Raw genomic sequence first — 18,059 nt, 5'->3', positions numbered from 1 at the left:
GTGTTCCCTTAGTCTGGGGCAAGTCTCCGCTGCCTCAGTAGGTCTCCTTGGATCTATGCCACCCATTTGGTGGTGCAAGTCTGAGTGGATCCAGGAAGGTAATTCAAGGCTGGGAAGAGAGATATGATATAAGTAGAGCCACTACACCAGAAACTGTCCCTTCCTGCTCTTCCCTGCCCTTGAAACACCTCTCCTCACCCAGAAACTTCCCTGTTCTGCCCCCTCCTTGCCCTGCTCTGTCAACCCCCTCCCCCAGCATTGTTATTGTTGGCAATAACAATGGCCATCTTGCTGAAGAAGACCTAGTTCCAGACATCTGAGATCCGATTCATACGGCTTTTATGGTGTAGTTACTGCTTCCGTTTAGACTCTGTGCCTCAGCAGCAGCATCTGCAATTGTTAGTCTAATTAACACTGAGTCAACCTCTAATAAGTGGATTAGGGATGTGCCACTACTGTCCAGTAGCCAGTATTGCTGGCATTAGAATTTATAATTTACACAATCCACAGTGGTTTTCATGGTTTTCACTGAAAACGTGGTGATAGGCTTTATCACTGTCACACACAGCTGTTTACGACAATGGAAGAGGCTTCAGCTGTCGCAAAATGGCTGCTGATGGGAAGGAATATAGGGTGAGGAGGCTGCTGAAAGGAGTTATCTGGTGGCAGTGGCACATCTGGTCCTTCCTTTTTTCTGCCTCTCTGCCCATTTCTCTCTGACCTGCACTGACTCCAAGGAGACCTACTGCAGAGCAGGAGGATTATGGAGGGGTAAGGGAATTGAAATCCCCTTTCCAATCAGAAGCCTCTCAATCTCCCCCCCCCCCCACTGGATACTGTGCATTTCTTTTCAGACTAGCTGCACCTGTGGAGGAGGAGGCTAGGATTGGGCTCTAGGAATGTGAAAAATCTGAATCATTCAGGGAAAGCAATATATTATGATTATTATAATGGAAATAGTAATAAAGTACTGATATTTTGAAAGAAGCAATCTTGGGGGTGTGGGGGAAAGTGGAGGGGAATTACAAATATTTGAAGGAGAATTGTAAATATTTAAAACATTTCTTAGCAGAAGTGAGTGAAAGGGAAAATGCATACATAGTGAGGTCACACCTTACATAGGGGTTTGCTCCTGTAGTCAGGGTGTAAGGGAAAAATCACATATACTCAGAATCACCTTGAAAATCCCTTAGATCCAAAAATACGTACTGCCTTTTTCAAACATTGAGAGGCGTGCAGGACCTGAGTCCAACTGAGGGAACAGCAGATTCACTCTCCAGGCTTGGGCTCACTCCCGGGCATACACTCATTGAGTGGAATGGAAGGCAGAATCTCCAGGCCTGTGCATTCTTTTTTTGCTGACTGTATTACTTGAACATGTGCAAGTAAAATGTCAAGTTGTGGTACTTGACTCTGCATGTGCATGTGTATATATAATTGTGTGTGTGTGTGGGGGGGTGTATTACGAGTCCATCCTTCTTCTTCCAACCAGGTGACAGCTGAGTCCCAATTCATATGCACCATATCACAGGATGGTTGTGTTCATGTTCTGGCCTCAGTACTGCAGCAGTAGCATCTGCACCTAGCAACCATGTTGTGGGGGGTCTGGGGAGGACGGGGGGAAGTGTTTTGGGGCAAGAGAGGGCAGGAAGCGGGTGGGCCCATGGGCGGGTGGTGGGTAAGTGGAGGGGGGGCTAGGATATGGCACTTATTCCAGATTCTATCCCCATTCCTGGGCAGCCCGTGGCAGCTCAGATCTGTGCCACCTCTTTAGGTGACGCAGATCTGAGTAGCCCCATTGGGGCTGCTGCAGCGTTACCAGGGGTAAGGGGAAGTGATTTCTCTTGTCCTGGGCTGAGCCACTTTTGGCCCAACCCTACCCTGAATGTGGGGCATTCCTGCTGGTCTGCCTGCTCCAGGGCAGGTTAGGATTGGTCTGTGAATGTGGTGCTGTGTGTCCATTATTTGTTACACAATTGCAGTGTCATTCTCCAGTAGCTCCTGTTTCCTTCTATTCACAATTTGCATAACACATCTCGCTGTTCTTTTATTTGTTTACTAGGCACAACACAATTACAATGTAATGATACAATTTAAACATCTATTTCTGAAGCATATCATCTTGTGATCATATACTGTGTTCTGAGCACTTTTCTTGATTTTTCTGTGAACTATAGTGTTGAAGCACTTCGTTGAATGGTTAGGGGATCTAGCAACTTATATTTTACCTTTATTTAAAGTTGAAAGGAGAGATAGGAAGTGTCAAAATTTACCTTTATAAAACACCGTGCGGATGAGGCATTGTGTGATCTATATTTCTATAGTGATCTGTAGTTGGTTTGAACTACTGGTTCTCATGTAGCCTTTATTCTTTTCATGCCTGTGGGCTTTAAATCTTAATAGGGCTGCTAGCCTTTCAAATAACTTGATTATTTGTTAGAACCTCATAAGGACTTGATCTGAGTACTTCTGCTTGCTTAAACAGAAAAAAATATAATGGCTCCCCCTAAGAGGTCTGAGATGCCGCAGTTATTAACAGGGACTTCTGTTTGGCCTAAGTAAAGCTTTAAGATTTTGCTACACTTCAAATTAAAGATATCATTGCCTCCTTGTCACTTTAGAAGGCAGACAGTATATAATGTGGCTAGCCTTGGGGGTGCTTTCAATAAGCACTACCCTTGTAATGTGCTCAGGGAAAATGACTTCTTAATTCATCCAGCGTTACCTTTGAATTAAAACTAAGCCATGCTTTTTCCAGCTATCTCAGGACAAAAGTGTCTCCTTGCGGTACCTCTTCTTTTGCGTTCTGCATGCTGGCTTGGACAGTAGCACTACAGCAGACAAAAACACGGGTTATTCCAGACCACCATTTCCCATGCTGACCTGCTGCTTTAGTGGCTTGCACACCTCAGTATGTTGTTAATGTAGCTGAGGAATAATGAAGTGAGAAATCAGAATACTTTTTCTTCTGTTTTGCACATGCTCGAAAACTATAGGAAGTAAACAGTGCAAGACCATAGCAACTATTCTGATCTTAAGGGAAGCTGAGGGCAAGTGTGGGCCTACAACTCATTCGTAGTCATCCAAACCATGGTTCTAAGTATCTTCTGAACCGAACTAGTGCATATATTTCATATATGCATATTGAAATATATCAATTTCATATTGTATTTTCTATTTTTTTTACTCTATTGTGTTTTTATTTATAACTATAATTTGTGAGTCGCCTTGGGCATCTGCTTTCAGCAGAGGAAAGGCAGGGTAGAAATCTTTAAAAAATAAATAAATAAATATACACATTATTGTATTGCTATCTTTTGCTGGAATAGCAAAAGACCCATGCTTCTTGGGAATCTTTCACAAAATACATCACTTCTACCCCATTCTTGATCTTTATACCACTTGAGTGCTTGGGCTTTTGTACAGTATCTGTGAAACACTTACTGGGAAGTTATGCTTGTTAGAAAGCCTGAAGACCATTTATAAGACTGCAGAAATATTGTAGCCTCTGGCCATGTGTCTGGAGAAACAAGTGACCCCTGAAAATATAGCGCTTGGTCAATCCTGGTTTATGGCAGCCAGCTATATACAATAGACTATATCCTCCTATATCAACACAATATCACGCCTACTGCTGTACAAGCAAATAAAGAAAAATATCTAGGAAACGGGTTCAGCCTCATGCTTGTATATTTCAAAAAATATCTGGTGCTTAAGATTTTGGTATTGATGTTCACTCAGATGGTACGTATGATATGCTGTGTTCTATAATTTTTTCCATGTTTTATTGGAATAGTAAAAGACAAAGCTCTTGGGCTGAACAGTTGAAGTTGCAAAGGAACACTTTTGTGGAGGGAATGTATACGCTATCCATTCCAGTAGATTTAGAATTCAGAGGATAAGATAATGTGTGTAATATGCTCATGTTTAATGGAGATATCTCTCGTTTTAGTGTATGAGTTTTGTCTTTCTTTACCTGGCATTTGTTATGTTTGTCTTTCTGATATTTGCATAGAATTGTGATTAAATTTGGACCAGTTTGTTGGTTCTTCTCTTAATACATTGCACCACATAAGAGCACTTCTAGGATGTGGGTGGCTGTGCCCTCTCAAATGGGAAATCATGACCCAGATTTCCAAATTAAAAAAAAAAAAAATTATTCTTGTCAATGCAGGCATAATGAAACTGAATAAAAAACTTTTCTTAAGATAATAAAACACTCTGAAAAGATATATCTGTCTAAATATATATGTCTCATACTTCAAATACTGCCTTTAAAAAAAGTGTAGAAACATTACTGAAGGTGAAACCATTAAAAAAAAAAAGCCAGCTTCATTTTGAAAGCGGAACGGTCTTTAAATAATGCATGTATGACTTTTCAGTTCATTTGTCATTGTTAATCTTCTTTTCTCCACTGTAGGATCTGAGGGAGGAATGCTTAAAGTTGAAATCAAGAGTTTTTGACCTGGAACAACAGAACCGAATGCTAAGTGTGCTATTTCAGCAAAGAATGAAGCCAACATCTGGCTTACTGCTTCAGGTAGACTTACTCATTCATGGATAAATCTTTGCAGTTAAAATAGATGACATTTTATATGGACAAAAATTGTATGACATTAGACATTTTATGGCTACAACATACGTTCTTAACTTTTTTCTGTTTCATGCAAACGCAGGAGAATTTCAAACTCACTTTACCACTCCAAATATATTTTTACTTGTTCATTTATGCTATTTTTGTAATTACTACATTTTGGAAATTGTATTGAACAGATACAGGAAAAAGTGGGACTTCAAAAACAACATTCAGTTCCAATCATAGAAAAAAAAATCTGTTTCAACACAGAGTCCAATCCTGTGCTCGGCAGCGTGGCTCCGTGCTGCTGAGCACTGTCGCAAACATGTCGTAAGGCACGTTTGCGAGCCTCACCGCCGGGTTCCCGCAGGTACTAGCCCAGTTCCAGCTGCTGCTCTCCCAGACAGCTGAGCCGCGGCACGGTAAGCGGGGGTGGGGGCGGGGAGGATGGAGGCCGGCGGGGAGCGGAGAGAGGGCAGGGGGAGGCATGATGCAGAGGCGTGGTGTGGGGAGGGGGGTGGGCTGGAGGCGTGCTGGGGGAGGGAGGGAGGCAGGTGCGCGGAGCTGCGCTCTGCAGGATCCAAGGCACTCGTGGAGGGCTCCGCGCCCTACATGAGCGCCTTTACTCTAAGGTTGGTGGTAAAGTGAGTAGCCCCATTGTGGGGCTACTTATGTTAACCGGGGGAAGGGGATGAAAGTCCCCTTCTCCTGCGGCGCCTCCTGCAGTAGCCCGGGGTGCGCAGGATCCAGGGGCAGCTGTTCTCAGTGCTGCCGAGTCTGGGTGCCCTGGGCAGCTCAGGATTGGGCTGATAGATACAGAAGATTTTTTTTCTTAATTCTGAAAGCACCTCACATACCACCTGGACCCTCTTCATGTTCTCTGTAGGGTTGCAGGCCCCACAGGTTCAGAACCTCTACCCTGAGGGAATCCGTCTCCCTGCAGGCACCTTATCTGCAGTGCACTGGATTGAACTCAATACTGGGGTACAAATTCACTCTGAAAAATACTGGGCAGTGACTTTAGTGGGCAATCACTTTAGGATAGTTATAATGCTTTGTAATTGTGAGTGAAAACATGTTCTCACTTGTCAAGATATAACAAAAAAAATTAAATTCCAGTGTTCCTCAGTGAAGCTGTAGCTTTGAAAAGAATGCAGCATCTTGATTGCTGGGTAATCAGGGCTGACAGGACAGCCGACAATGCAGGTGGGAATGCTCTGGTCTTCAGCATCCCTGGCAGTTTGCTACTTAGTGACTGCCAGAGTGCATTTTACAGCAGTGCTGATTGCTTTACGGCAGTCTGCACCAATGGAAGAGGTGTGACAACTGCTGCTAAGCATTGGATAGGACTGTACGTGTATCATAATTTTGACTGCATGCAAGACAAACAAGAAAGAGGGGAAGTTAGTGTGTCAATGGTGATGCTGCGCCAAGAATCTCAATTAGCAGTCCATTTCTACTTCATGAGGGGTGAAACTTTGTAGGAGTTGTGAACATGAGTGCCAAGACTAGGCAGTTTTCATGGTTGAAAGCATTTGGAAAGCATTGAAAAGATTTGAAGCAAGTCCAAGAGTTAAATGTTAGCCTTAGGTAGATCAAGGGAGGAAAACAGGACAAGAGTGCCGGAGCTGCTTTCCCATGGGAAGGGATGGATTGCAAGGCAGCCCACAATGATGACAGTCCAGCCCTTGCTGTCATAGCTGTTATGGTTGTACTCGGGGAGAGAAGAGTGAAAACAACTAGAAAGGAGTAGGGGGGATTACTGTTCTTGGGTGTCAGTTTGGCATGGTGGTCCTTGAACTGTGGAATGGAAGTGGCTTAATGCAGCACCAGCAGGTCCAGTGACAAACCAACAGCAAGTCAGCAACATGAGAAATGAAGAAGACACGTGAGGTCCTGAGATCCAGCTTTTTAATCTTTTCTGCTGTGTGTTCCTAAGGGATCTTTTGTGGGGTGAGCTAATCAAGGGACATACTTTTGTGATTTGCATCTATATATGCATACATGCAATAGTAACAGGATGCATCTACACCACAACTCTTTGATATGCACCATATCAGTGATTCCCAAACAGATCAGCACTGAGAACCACTTTTTAAAATGACTTACTATCAGGACCCACCTAACTTTAAGAGACTTTTAAAAAGTTTCACTTTTCAAGTCTCTGTTTTTATCCTTTTTACTACGGTGGGGGGGGTCACTTTCTGGAGTGTTTGTTGAGCTTTGCATTCATTGGATTAGGACCATTCTGGTGGTCTTGTATTTCCTTTCACCTGGCCTTGGATAAATGCCAAAGCATGTTTGCCTACTCATGAGTAAATATGCATGTGTGGCTTAGGGCGCAATCCTAACTCCTTATGTCAGTGCTTTCCAGCACTGACATAAGGGCAATGCAGCTCTGAGGTAAGGAAACAAACATTCCCTTCCTTTCAGGAGGCCTCCGTGAGTGACACCCAACTGCAGGTTGCAGCACATGTCCCATTGGCACCGCTATGCCAGTACTGGAAAGCACTGACATAAGGGGTTAGGATTGCGCTCTTAGTTCCACTTTCCATAGGGTTCAATACATTTTCCTTGTCAGCCTGGAGGAGAGGACTTCCTTCTCGAGAGTTTGTTTGGTTTGTTGTTCATCGGATGGGGACCATTCAGGTGGCATTGCGTTCCCCTTGGTCTGCCCTTTGAAGTGGACCAAGGCACATTTGCCTACCCATGAGTAAACGTGCACATGCTGCTCCTTTCAGTTTCCTTAGAGCTCAATACATTTCCCTTGTTAGCTATCAGCTTGTTAGTTTTGCAACCCACCAAAAATCAGGTTGCGACCCACTGATGGGTCCCAACCCACTGTTTGGAAACTATTGCCCTATATAGGTCTGATATAAAGAACTGAATCCTGAATAATGGCAAACCTAGCAACTCATGCTTAAAAAAGTGTGAACAAGGTATTCCCCAAATGGCTAGTGATATACCAGTTACATTCATGTGAAAAGTTGCACTATCCCTGGTAAATGAGAATGGCTGAAGTATATGGAATAGACATTCAACATTAATTGTCCTTTGGCAACTAAGGAGAGAAGGGAGGCACAGAAAGTGATCTGTTGTTGAATCTACTTTCACTATTTGAGATGGCATCTCTGTTTGTGTATGATTTGTCCAGTGTTAGATGTCCTTTCATCAACAGGTGTCTTATTAGTGTAGCCCCTGACATCAGATTTCAATTGCAGAGCGGTCCTCAAACTGGTGTGTTGCGAGTCACCAGGAGAACTGGAAGAAGGCCATTTCCCCTTAAGGGGAGTGGCCCAGAAATCACTGCAGCTATAGCTCTGCAGTGATTGTGGCACCACCTTGATCAAAGGGCTTGTAAACATACATGGGGGGGGGGCAGCGCTGGCCATCTGGATGGTGCAGGAGGCTCATAGCCTCCTCTGCAGGTTTTTCGCCTGCTCCTAACTGCTCTCTTTGTTGATACAACTCACTTCCGTTTTTGCGATTGCAACTTGGAAGTGGGTCGCAATTACCAAAGAGAGCAGTTTGGAGCAAGCCCCTTGATTTCAGGGGCAGTGTGATCTCTGTGTCGTCGTCACTGCCCCCACTGCCACAAATACTTACTTCAGTCTCAACATCTGGGTAGGACTTTGAGAACTGCTGCAACTGTAGATTACTTCTGTGGCTGTTAGGCTGTTATTTATTAATGTACGTATTGTGTAGTTTTATCGATTCATCACAAACCTAGTTATAATTACATTTATAATAACAGCGGGGAGCAGTGTAAACTGGGTCTCCATAATCATCATTACCTGTCTCCATATGAAACTAACAGCCCAATTCTAAGCAGTGCTGGAACAGGCAGGCTGGCTGACTTGTGCTGTATCCAGTGCGGGTTTGGGACTGCAGCACAATTCAGGGCAAAAGGAATTAATTCTCCTTACCCCAAGTAATCCCTCAGGGGCCCCAATGGGGCTACTTGAATTTGCACCACCCAGGTATGGGGTTAGAATCTGGCCGAATTGCCGGATCCTGGTCCCGGCCCGGTACATCCACAGCCCCACCTGCCACCTATCCTTCTCCTGCCCTTGGGACGACCCCAGAACGCCCTCCCCAGACCCCTGTGCCAACAGCCCGCCAGTGGTGCTCACCTACTTTGCCACTGGCGTAGGGGCTCCAAAGTCAGCCTCTGGAGGCCAACACACATTCATGCACCAGCCTCTTAACTCACTGAGGGTGCAATCCTAACTGCTTATGTCAGTGCTTTCCAGCACTGGCATAACGGTGTCAATGGGGCATGTGCTGCACGTGCAGTTGGGTGTCACTCACAGAGGGGGATTAGGATTGCGCCCTAAATGGCGCAAAAGGGATTTGTCCTGGCCTAGGGCACAGCTAGGATTGCGCTCTAATTCCTTTATCCATTGCTATATTGGAATCACTGGTATTTTGTGTGTGGGGGGGGGGGCTTGTGAGCCTAATGAAGTTGCATGTAAATGTTGGTGATGGTTTTAATTGCTTAAAGAAAAATATAGTTGTAGTTGGGAACAGGGTACCTCATGAAGTCAATTTTCCTACTCATTTTGACTGAACACTTCCTTTGCTGTCCTTACAGCATAATCCTGTACATGTCTACCAAGAGATAAGTTCCACTGTATTTAGTGTGGCTTACTCCTAGGATAGTGTGCATATGAATTTGTTGACAGAATTGACCAGCATTGATGAATTATGGTTTCTACTATCTTGTAATTCATTATAGTTCTTGCGTTGTAAGCTCTTTAAATGAATCTAGTATTTGCGAACTCATACGATGTTTAGCTTATCTCCCGGTTCTCATAAGAACATAAGAACAACCCCACTGGATCAGGTCATAGGCCCATCTAGTCCAGCTTCCTGTATCTCACAGCGGCCCCACCAAATGCCCCAGGGAGCGCACCTGATAAGAGACCTGCATCCTGGTGCCCTCCCTTGAATCTGACATAGCCCATTTCTGAAATCAGGAGGTTGCACATACGCATCATGGCTTGTAACCCGTGATGGATCTTTCCTCCAGAAACTTGTCCAATCTTCTCCAATTCTTGTACTTAAATGTTCTTGTCAAGAACCCTTATTTCTTGATTGAGACAAGGGTTTTGCATGTCGTACTTCTGTCCGCTGGCCTGCATGGCTACTAATACCCTGCACATTCATCTGCATTCAAGATGACAGCAAAGATATGTCCTATATGCACTGTCATCTTCAATGTACTTGTAGAAAGTAGATGTCCCGCATAGATTCTAAAAGGCTAACTGAGGGCGCAATCCTAACCCCTTATGTTAGTGCTTTCCAGCACTGTCATAGCGGTGCCAATGGGACATGTGCTGCATCCTGCAGTTGGGTGTCACTCACAGAGGCCTCCTCAAAGTAAGGGAATGTTTATTCTCTTACCTCAGAGCTGCATTGCCCTTATGTCAGTGCTGGAAAGCACTGACACAAGGAGTTAGGATTGCACCCTGATGCAGGTCTCTAGCTTCAAGCTGCTTTTCACCTGACCTCCCGTGAGATAGTGTAACAATCCATTGGCCTGGACGAACTGCCACTTAGTTCCTAACTTCTTAACTCAGTGGCTGTTCTGCCTAGTCATTATGTACCTTCTCAGTTTTAAGCTGCAATCCAATGCAGGCCTTAAAATGCTGGAACTAGTGTTCTGGCATCAGAAGGTCTTTTACAACTATCATGAGAGGCAACATGGCTTTTGTGGCAGCCAGGCCACATTCGAAAGCTGTGAGTGGCGCTGGATGCCCCCTAACACTGGTAAGTTAGCATGGGGGTGGGTGGAAGAGAGGCAGGGAGAGGGTAGAACAGGGCAGAGGGAGGAGACTGTGGTGGAACAGGGACAGACAACTGCCTGGAGAGGGCCATTTTGGCAACAGCGCCACCGCTGATCAAGGCCTCTTCCAAGCCTTGATCCACCTTCCCAGGTTCACTTACGTGTGCACCAGCCAAATTGATCCTTTCCATTCCAGTACCGGAAGCTTACTCCTGGGTAAGGGAACAAATTTTCCTAGAGGAAATCTCCAGGACTGTTGTCCCCCCACCCCACACACACACTGGTATACACTCCAGTGACACAGCTGCATTGTCAGGGGAGAATAAGATTGGCCTACCCTTTTGTTTTCCATCCCCATTGCTTCCTTTTGTGCAGATTGTAAACCTGGAGTCCAGGACTGGGTCCTTTGTAAAATTATGTATAGTACTTATAAAATTTTCGGTACTTTATAAAGAAATAAATCTATGAATTAATAAATATGAACAATAATAGATGATCCCTGATGCAAACAAATAAGCCACGGGGAGAAGAATTGACAGTAGTTATAGATCATTGTTTGAGTTTGGCCCATCCCTTCTTTTAATATTAACACAGTATTTTGTCCTGACATAATTTGGATGGATTTTTGTGTGGGTTTCTTTTTTGCTTTATATATTGTTAAAAAAAATATCCATGAATATAAGCAATCTTTTTACAACTAGTGTCTCACATTATTCATTTCTGGCATATTCTGTTTCAAAGCAAAACTCACAGTCATTTAGTTGTCTTACAATAAAGTAGTTGAGAACATAATTTCCATTATTGTTTTTGAAAAGTGGGACATAAAACAATTTTAGTACAGAGCTTGTTCCTTGCATTATATGGAGATATACTCCTCTCTGTTTTGTCTTCCCCCCCCCCCTTCATGTTCCATATACAGATCAAAAGGAAAAGTGATTGCTTCAGATTTAACCAATTTTATGCAGGGGAAGTTTTCCAAGACTATGTTGAAAAGGCTTTATAATACAACTACTGTATTATTAAAAATTACAGTTTCATGAACTTTAGATATATATGTAGTTGGAATATCCTTGAGCCTGATTATATTGAAAAATAAAAACTCATTTTTGTCTTGGGGATTTGATTATGCAGATTGGTACATTAATTCCATGGCACTAGAAAATTTGATGCATCAATTTCTGGCAGTGGATGTCACATCAGGGAAATCTAATTCCTATCATGAGAAGATTGAGTAAACCAAACTCTGACTCAGAAGGGCCAGGTTTTCTGAAAATAGCGAGTACAGGTGGAGTTTCCTGACTTGGTTTGATTAACAAAAAACAATTGCTAAATTCCATAGAGTTAAGCAAATACGCTGCAGCCTGACACTTGGGGCTGGAAGGAAACTAAGGCAGCTGTTATCAATCCCGTCCCCTCCTTCTTTCACAGGTGGGATGCTTAGCTTTTAAGAGTCCAGTCCTATGCCTGCCTACTCAGAAGTAAGCCCCACTGTAGTCAATGAAGCTTACTCCCAGGAAAGTGTGGATCATTTTGTTTGTGTCAGCTGGACCAGGAGAGCCTGCACCATGAGGGGGGGAGGGGAATTTGGCAAACACTCCCTGGGTTTTTTAAAGCAATCCCCTCTCCTCCCCCTACTGCCTCCCCCTGGTACTCAGCCCTCCCAGTCGCTAGCTGTCCATCCCCCCCTCTGCTTCTTTCACAGGTGGGATGCTGAGCTTTTAAGAGTCCAGTCCTATGCATTTCTACTCAGAAGTAGGTCCAGTCAATTCCAGTCAATGGGGCTTACTCCCAGGAAAGTGTGGAGAGGATTGTAGCCTTGCTGGGCTGTTTTGTTTCCTATCTGCATTTACTTGGGAGTAGGCTTCTGACTACAATGGGGCTTACTTCTGAGTAGACATGCATAGGATTGGGCCCTCAGTTGCAGAAACTGTCCTGGATGTGGGAGCTCGAAGCTGCACAGAGGACATGGAAGTAACCCCCTCCCCCCAATAGCTATCTTTCCCATTTGTGATATTACTATCATGTATACTGCTATGCTTTGATTTTAGGGTTTTGGTTTTACTGTACTTATCATTTATTTTAGAATGCTCTTGTTTTTAAATTTGGGTTTTTAATCCTGTGTTTGGTTTGGAAAATAATACATGATTGTATTTCTGCTTTGATTCTTTCTTTGAAGTGAGTGAATGAAGACCTCTTATGTAGAAGAGCCATGTGGGCATATGAATAAATGAAAGACTATACCATGTGTGCACATGATAGACCTCTTGATCAGGATAGTGCAGCTAATGTGCTTTTTTAAAGGAATGCTTTAAATCTTCTGTCATATTTGCTTTTGATTGCTGCTTGTCTGTGAATTCTGCTCTGTACTTTCCAAGGCAAGGTGCCTTATCTTAGTTCTTGCTCTGTACCTTACAAGTGCTGCAGACAGAACAGAGTGACTGTTCCTTAGTGTTGGAGATAGATCAGAGCTAGATTTTATATTTTCTGAAAATGAGGGAACAACTATTATTCTTTTATCTAGGTACATCTGGAAATAAGTGTCTAGCACTGAGCAGACTAATCAACTTGAATCTAACTATTTCCATCCACAGTCCATTTTGAGGTTGCTAGAAGCTGTAAGCTTTGGGGCTATAACACCATGTCTAGCCTCTCCCACACCTGCTACCCATACTTAACTTTCTTGCTTAACATCCGTGCTTTAATATCTTTGCTTAACATCTTGCTTAACATTCATCCTCATGAAGAGATCTGGGAAACTCAAAGGCTTTTTATGTATAATTTTTCTGTAAAGGTCCAGCTAGGCTGTGATATTTTGATTTTTTTTTTTAAACAGACAAATAGAATTCTGTTTGCTTTTTAATCTGTGACTCCTATACATTTGGTGCAGCATTTTAAATTTCTCAACCATATGTGTGGCAATGGCCATGTGAATGTGTGGAACTAATTGGCCTCTCCCAATGGGATGTCAGTTCTGTGGTTGGCAGCCATGCACTGAGCTTCCAAATACAGAATTGAGTCATTTTCTGTGATAGAAGAACAGCTCCAAGATGGCTAGGCAAAGTTGTTAGGGTCCCCAATTTACATATGGAGTGAGGGCCCAATCCTATCCAACTTTCCTTAGCCAGTGCAAGTGCAGTGCAGCCCCAAGGCAAGGGAGCAAATGCTCCCTTGCCTTGAGGAGGTTCTGTGACTGCCCCTCCACCCCAGGATGCAGCACACATGGTGTTGGCGTGGTTGCATTGGTGCTGGAAGGTTGGATAGGATTGGACCCGGAATGTTATACGTGTTTATGTGGAGACAGATATAATACTCTCCACTTAAAATTCATAACCGTGAAGAGGTCATAAGAATTATGGAGGGAAAGATTGGTCAGTACTTTTCAGCCAAGTGACGAAAGAACAGTCACAGTGTTTTGTACTGTGGTGAATGTTAAGAGGACTGCACCAGAGGAAAGGAGAAATTCAATGGGAAATGGGAAATTTCAATGGGTAATACAGTGTAACAGTGCTACAGGAGGGAGTCCCATTTTCTCAGAGGGGCTATTCCCTATCAGTTAGCAACTGTTAACCTGCACATGCCCAATCTCATCTGATCTTGGAAGCTAAGCAGGGTCAGGCCTGGTTAGTACTTGGATGGGAGACCGCCTGGGAATACCGGGTGCTGTAGGCTTATACCATAGTCTTTCGAGACTGAAGGTTGCCAACCATATAGTTTGTATTGTGGTTAATCTGACCCTAATGGGTTATCTGTGTCAACAGTTGGTGTAGGAAACTATATGATTACAAGCAGCTGTGATGTTTGGTCACTTTCAGGTTCTTTCATAAAAGCACAAGAAGAGCCTGCACAAAAATAAAATAATTTCTGCTTGTGAGTCCTGTGACAAAAAATTAGGAACCTCCATTCTAAAATTGTGCATATTGGTAAGAATATTCATTCAGTAAAAAAGAACAAGCACTTACCAGACTCTCTGCATAAATTTCTTAGCTAAACTGTTTCCAAAGGGGATTGTTCTATCCCTTCACACACACAATGACATTTGAAAAGCATTTTGAAATGCTTGGGTATGAAAAGTTACAAAGTAGCCTTATGATTTATTGGTTATTGTTTCCTCTGGAGCATAGAAATTGGCCTGCATTTTGATATCGTGGACAGATTCCAAAGACCTGTGGAACAAGTGCAGAAGACCTAATGAGATGCCAGACTTCTTTTTCTCCCACAGCAACCCACCATTGTGCTGCAAGGCAAGCTTCTTTTGAAACTGCTTTCAATTGAACTTTGAAAGCAGTGTCTGATACAGCAGAAGAGTTCAGAGAGGAGTCCACTGAACTGGCTCAAGAACTTGTTCAGCCTTAGAGCAGCTCTTTCGATTTTGGCCATTCTTATTATTTTACTTCTACCATAGAAATCTTCATCTGAGTTTCAAAATGCAATTGCAGAACATCCAGTTGTTGGTTATACACATGTGGCTTGATTGTTTCAACTAAGTCATTATGAATCTCTGACGTTTTCCACACCATTTTTTTTTTTAAATCTGAGATGTGACTTCTGCTGCTATTAGGTATAGGTAACCACTCTACTCTTCTAGCATATCTTTTAGATGTGAACCATCTGCATTCATTTCCAGGAAGGTTTTTTGATGGAAGCAGTTAACAACCTAGCAGGATGGGGTAAATTACCCCCATGACATGATTATAGATGGAAACCTTGCTAGGGCAATTAATTGTTCTTGTTCTGACAGAATAAGATGGAGTGGGTAACCCTAGAGTCTGACCAGATTCAAATATCATTAAACATTGCAAAAGGCAATGAAGACAAAGTATTAGTTGACTTCCATCAGCTAGAATAGTTTGAGATCTGTTGAATATTGAACTCTTTGTTGCTGTTGTTCTGAAATGTTTTTGCAGAGGAGATGAAATATTTAAAAGTATCTAAGTATATGCTTGTAGTACAGGCTGAAGTTGGTTTCCACAATCTATTTTTAATCCACCAAAGCAGTTCCAACCTTCCCTGGAAAAGCATAATGTTTGAGCTGGCTAACCATCATGGATGCAATCTATAGCAATGCTGATTGCAGCAGATGGAAAATCAACAATTTTTCTCAGAAAAAATAATGCATTTTTCCCAAACCATGGTTGCTTGGAGGCTGCCAACACCTGCTTGGATATAGTGGCAGGCTTTTCCATCAGTTTCAATCTAAATAACTCTAAGAAGATGGGAAAGTTGCCCTAGGAAAAGGAGGAAAGACTAGACAGTCCTACCTCAGCAGGCATGAGAATGCTCTGAATATATCTTGATGGTAGTAAGAAGCTAATTACAATGGACCCTTGAGGTCCATGCCATTGGACCTTGAGACTCTTAGGGCGCAGTCCAGAGTTGCCCTTCGGCCAATGCAAGTCCCTTGCACCAATCCAGGAGGATCGCAAACGTGTCATAAAGCATGTTTACATCTCCTTGTGATTTGGCTGGGCCGGCGCAGGGACACACACTGGTCTGCCTCTGCACTGACTCAGAGATGGAGCCTTGCATCTGTTGAGCTTGGTCGATGCAAGGCTCTGGGGGAGGAGACAGGAGAGAGGCGTTCCAGGGTGGGGGGAGGGAGGGTGGGCGGAGAGTGATCCCAGGGGTGTGCAGGGCACGGGAGGTAGGGCTTGGACCCAGCTCTTATGCCAGATCCCAACCCCCATTCCCAAGCAGCATGGAGCAGCTTCAAACTGCTCCACTCTCCTCATGCCACTTCTGGAGGTGGCGCAAGTCCGAGGAGGCCCATTGGGGCTTCAGTGGCGTACCTGGGGGTAAGGGGAAGAGTTTCCCAGGGGTAAGGCCTCCTGGCCTGCCTGTTTCAGCAGAAGATAGGATTGTGCTGTTAAGTGTATTTCTAATGACCCAGTTGTTCCCACTACACTGTGGTTTAGCCAATGACTGTGATATGGAATTCCTGTGGATTTATGTCACCTGAAGAGATTCATCGTGCAATAGATTCCATACTTACTGCCATGTTCTTGTGAAGCTGCAAAAATCTAGTTTGCAGAAAGAATGACAGATACAAAGTTCATTTTAGGGCTCCCGTCAAACAACACCATTCCACAGGGATCCTGTCACATGTTAGACATCGCTCATCTTAATTCACTCCACTTGTGGTTTTATAGTGCAATCCTAGGCATGTTTGCTCCGTTGTAAATTGCACTGTGTTCAATGGGACTGAGAGCCCAATCCTTCCCCCCCCCCCACTGGTGCAACCATGCCAAAAATGAGTGTGTGCTGTGTGTAGCAGGGGTGGTGAATCAGGAGGCTTCAGAGGTGAAGGGGGATTTAAATCCTCTTACACTTCTGTAAACTTCTCGACCCACAATGGATATCCTTGGACCTGTGCTAGCTATTTAGCTAGCACAAGTCCAAAAAGGGAAAGGGGGTGGGAAGACTGCTGCCAGAGGGCATAGGATCTGGTGTGTGCCATGACTGCTGGATCCATCACTCCCGCAGCCTCCCTACCCCTCCTGCCTCTCACACTGACTTATCTGCTCAAGTGGGTGGCAGGAAAGCCAATGACATGGGTGGGAAGGCTCTGGCCTTCCTGCCAGTTTCCCTGGCGGTGTGCTACTGAGCTTGCTTGCAGACCTTCTTTTACAATGGCACTGATTGCTTTATGGCAGTCAGCGCCAGTGGAAGAGGGGCTAGAACAGGGGTGTCGAAGTCATTTCGTAAAGAGGGTCAAAGTTAGTATTTCTTAACACAGAAGCAATAGCATCAGTTTTAAATAACCTTTCCTTGTTAGAGCTAAGAATCAACATGGGTCTTGGAAAATGATCAGTGATACAGGTTCTGCATAAATCTTTTAAAAGTAGACTTAAGAAGAAGACTGGTATATTTTTTCTTTAACTCTGTGGTTGACATTGTTATCTCAGATTTGTCTGTGTTTGCTTGATTGCATCTATCAGATTCTCTTAGAAAGATGCTCCGAGAAACAGACATAAATATCTTTTGAACTTCCTGACCATAACACAAATTCATCCTGCATTTAAGAGGGAAAAACAACTGTCAAATGTTATTTTCACAGCACCAGTTGTGTTTTTTTTACTCAAGAAAGCCTCTTCTACAACATGGAAAATAATGGGTGTCTTTTAATTTAGTTGGATTCTGTCAGTTTACAGTCTTTTTTTCAGACTGTGCTTTCAGTTTCTGCCAGAACTTTTGTCAAGACAGACAAAAACAAGTAGTAACATGAACCAGTCAAACATATGGCTTACTTGTTAAAGCTAGTCTCTCACAGAAAATAATGCTCACTTTTTTCACAGAATAAATGACATATACCAGTTCTGCATAACTTGTGACCCACATAAAGTGAATGCAGCCTACCAGATGTATATAAAGAACTCAATAATCCTCTTGTTATTGCACCTTCTTGGAACTCCCACATCATTTCAGCAGTGTCCAGCATCTGGCAGGTACCATAAATGGCTGATGAGCTCTGTCCAAATTCCTGGGTCGCAGATTGTGCAGGCCTCCCATTTTATGAGACTTTTTGTAACTGTTGGAAGCTGCTTAACCCAAGAGAAGTTTTAAAGGCAGTACATTTACAATACTGGCTGACTTCCCTGTTGAGCCAGCACCAAGAACATTGGCCTATCTGCTCTCTAACATCTGAGGAAGCAGAAAATTATCACATAGAAGAGTTCCCTGTGATGTGACTGTGGTAGG

The 18,059-nt window shown here is 43.5% G+C and overlaps 1 protein-coding gene and 1 pseudogene across 2 annotated transcripts in view; both read left to right on the top strand.

Annotated features, from left to right (window-relative positions):
* Window positions 1–18,059, top strand: part of NCKAP5 (NCK associated protein 5) — a 370,314-nt gene that overhangs the window by 202,949 nt on the left and 149,306 nt on the right. For both annotated transcript variants that reach the window (XM_066633011.1, XM_066633012.1), the window contains exon 7: window positions 4,421–4,540. In XM_066633011.1, the coding sequence (XP_066489108.1) occupies window positions 4,421–4,540 (120 nt within the window). The remainder of the gene's footprint in view (window positions 1–4,420; window positions 4,541–18,059) is intronic.
* On the top strand, window positions 13,917–14,033 carry LOC136638320 (5S ribosomal RNA; annotated as a pseudogene).

Source organism: Tiliqua scincoides, chromosome 1 (assembly GCF_035046505.1).
Source record: "Tiliqua scincoides isolate rTilSci1 chromosome 1, rTilSci1.hap2, whole genome shotgun sequence".
Taxonomy (NCBI): domain Eukaryota; kingdom Metazoa; phylum Chordata; class Lepidosauria; order Squamata; family Scincidae; genus Tiliqua; species Tiliqua scincoides.
This window is presented reverse-complemented; position numbering and strand designations above follow the sequence as displayed.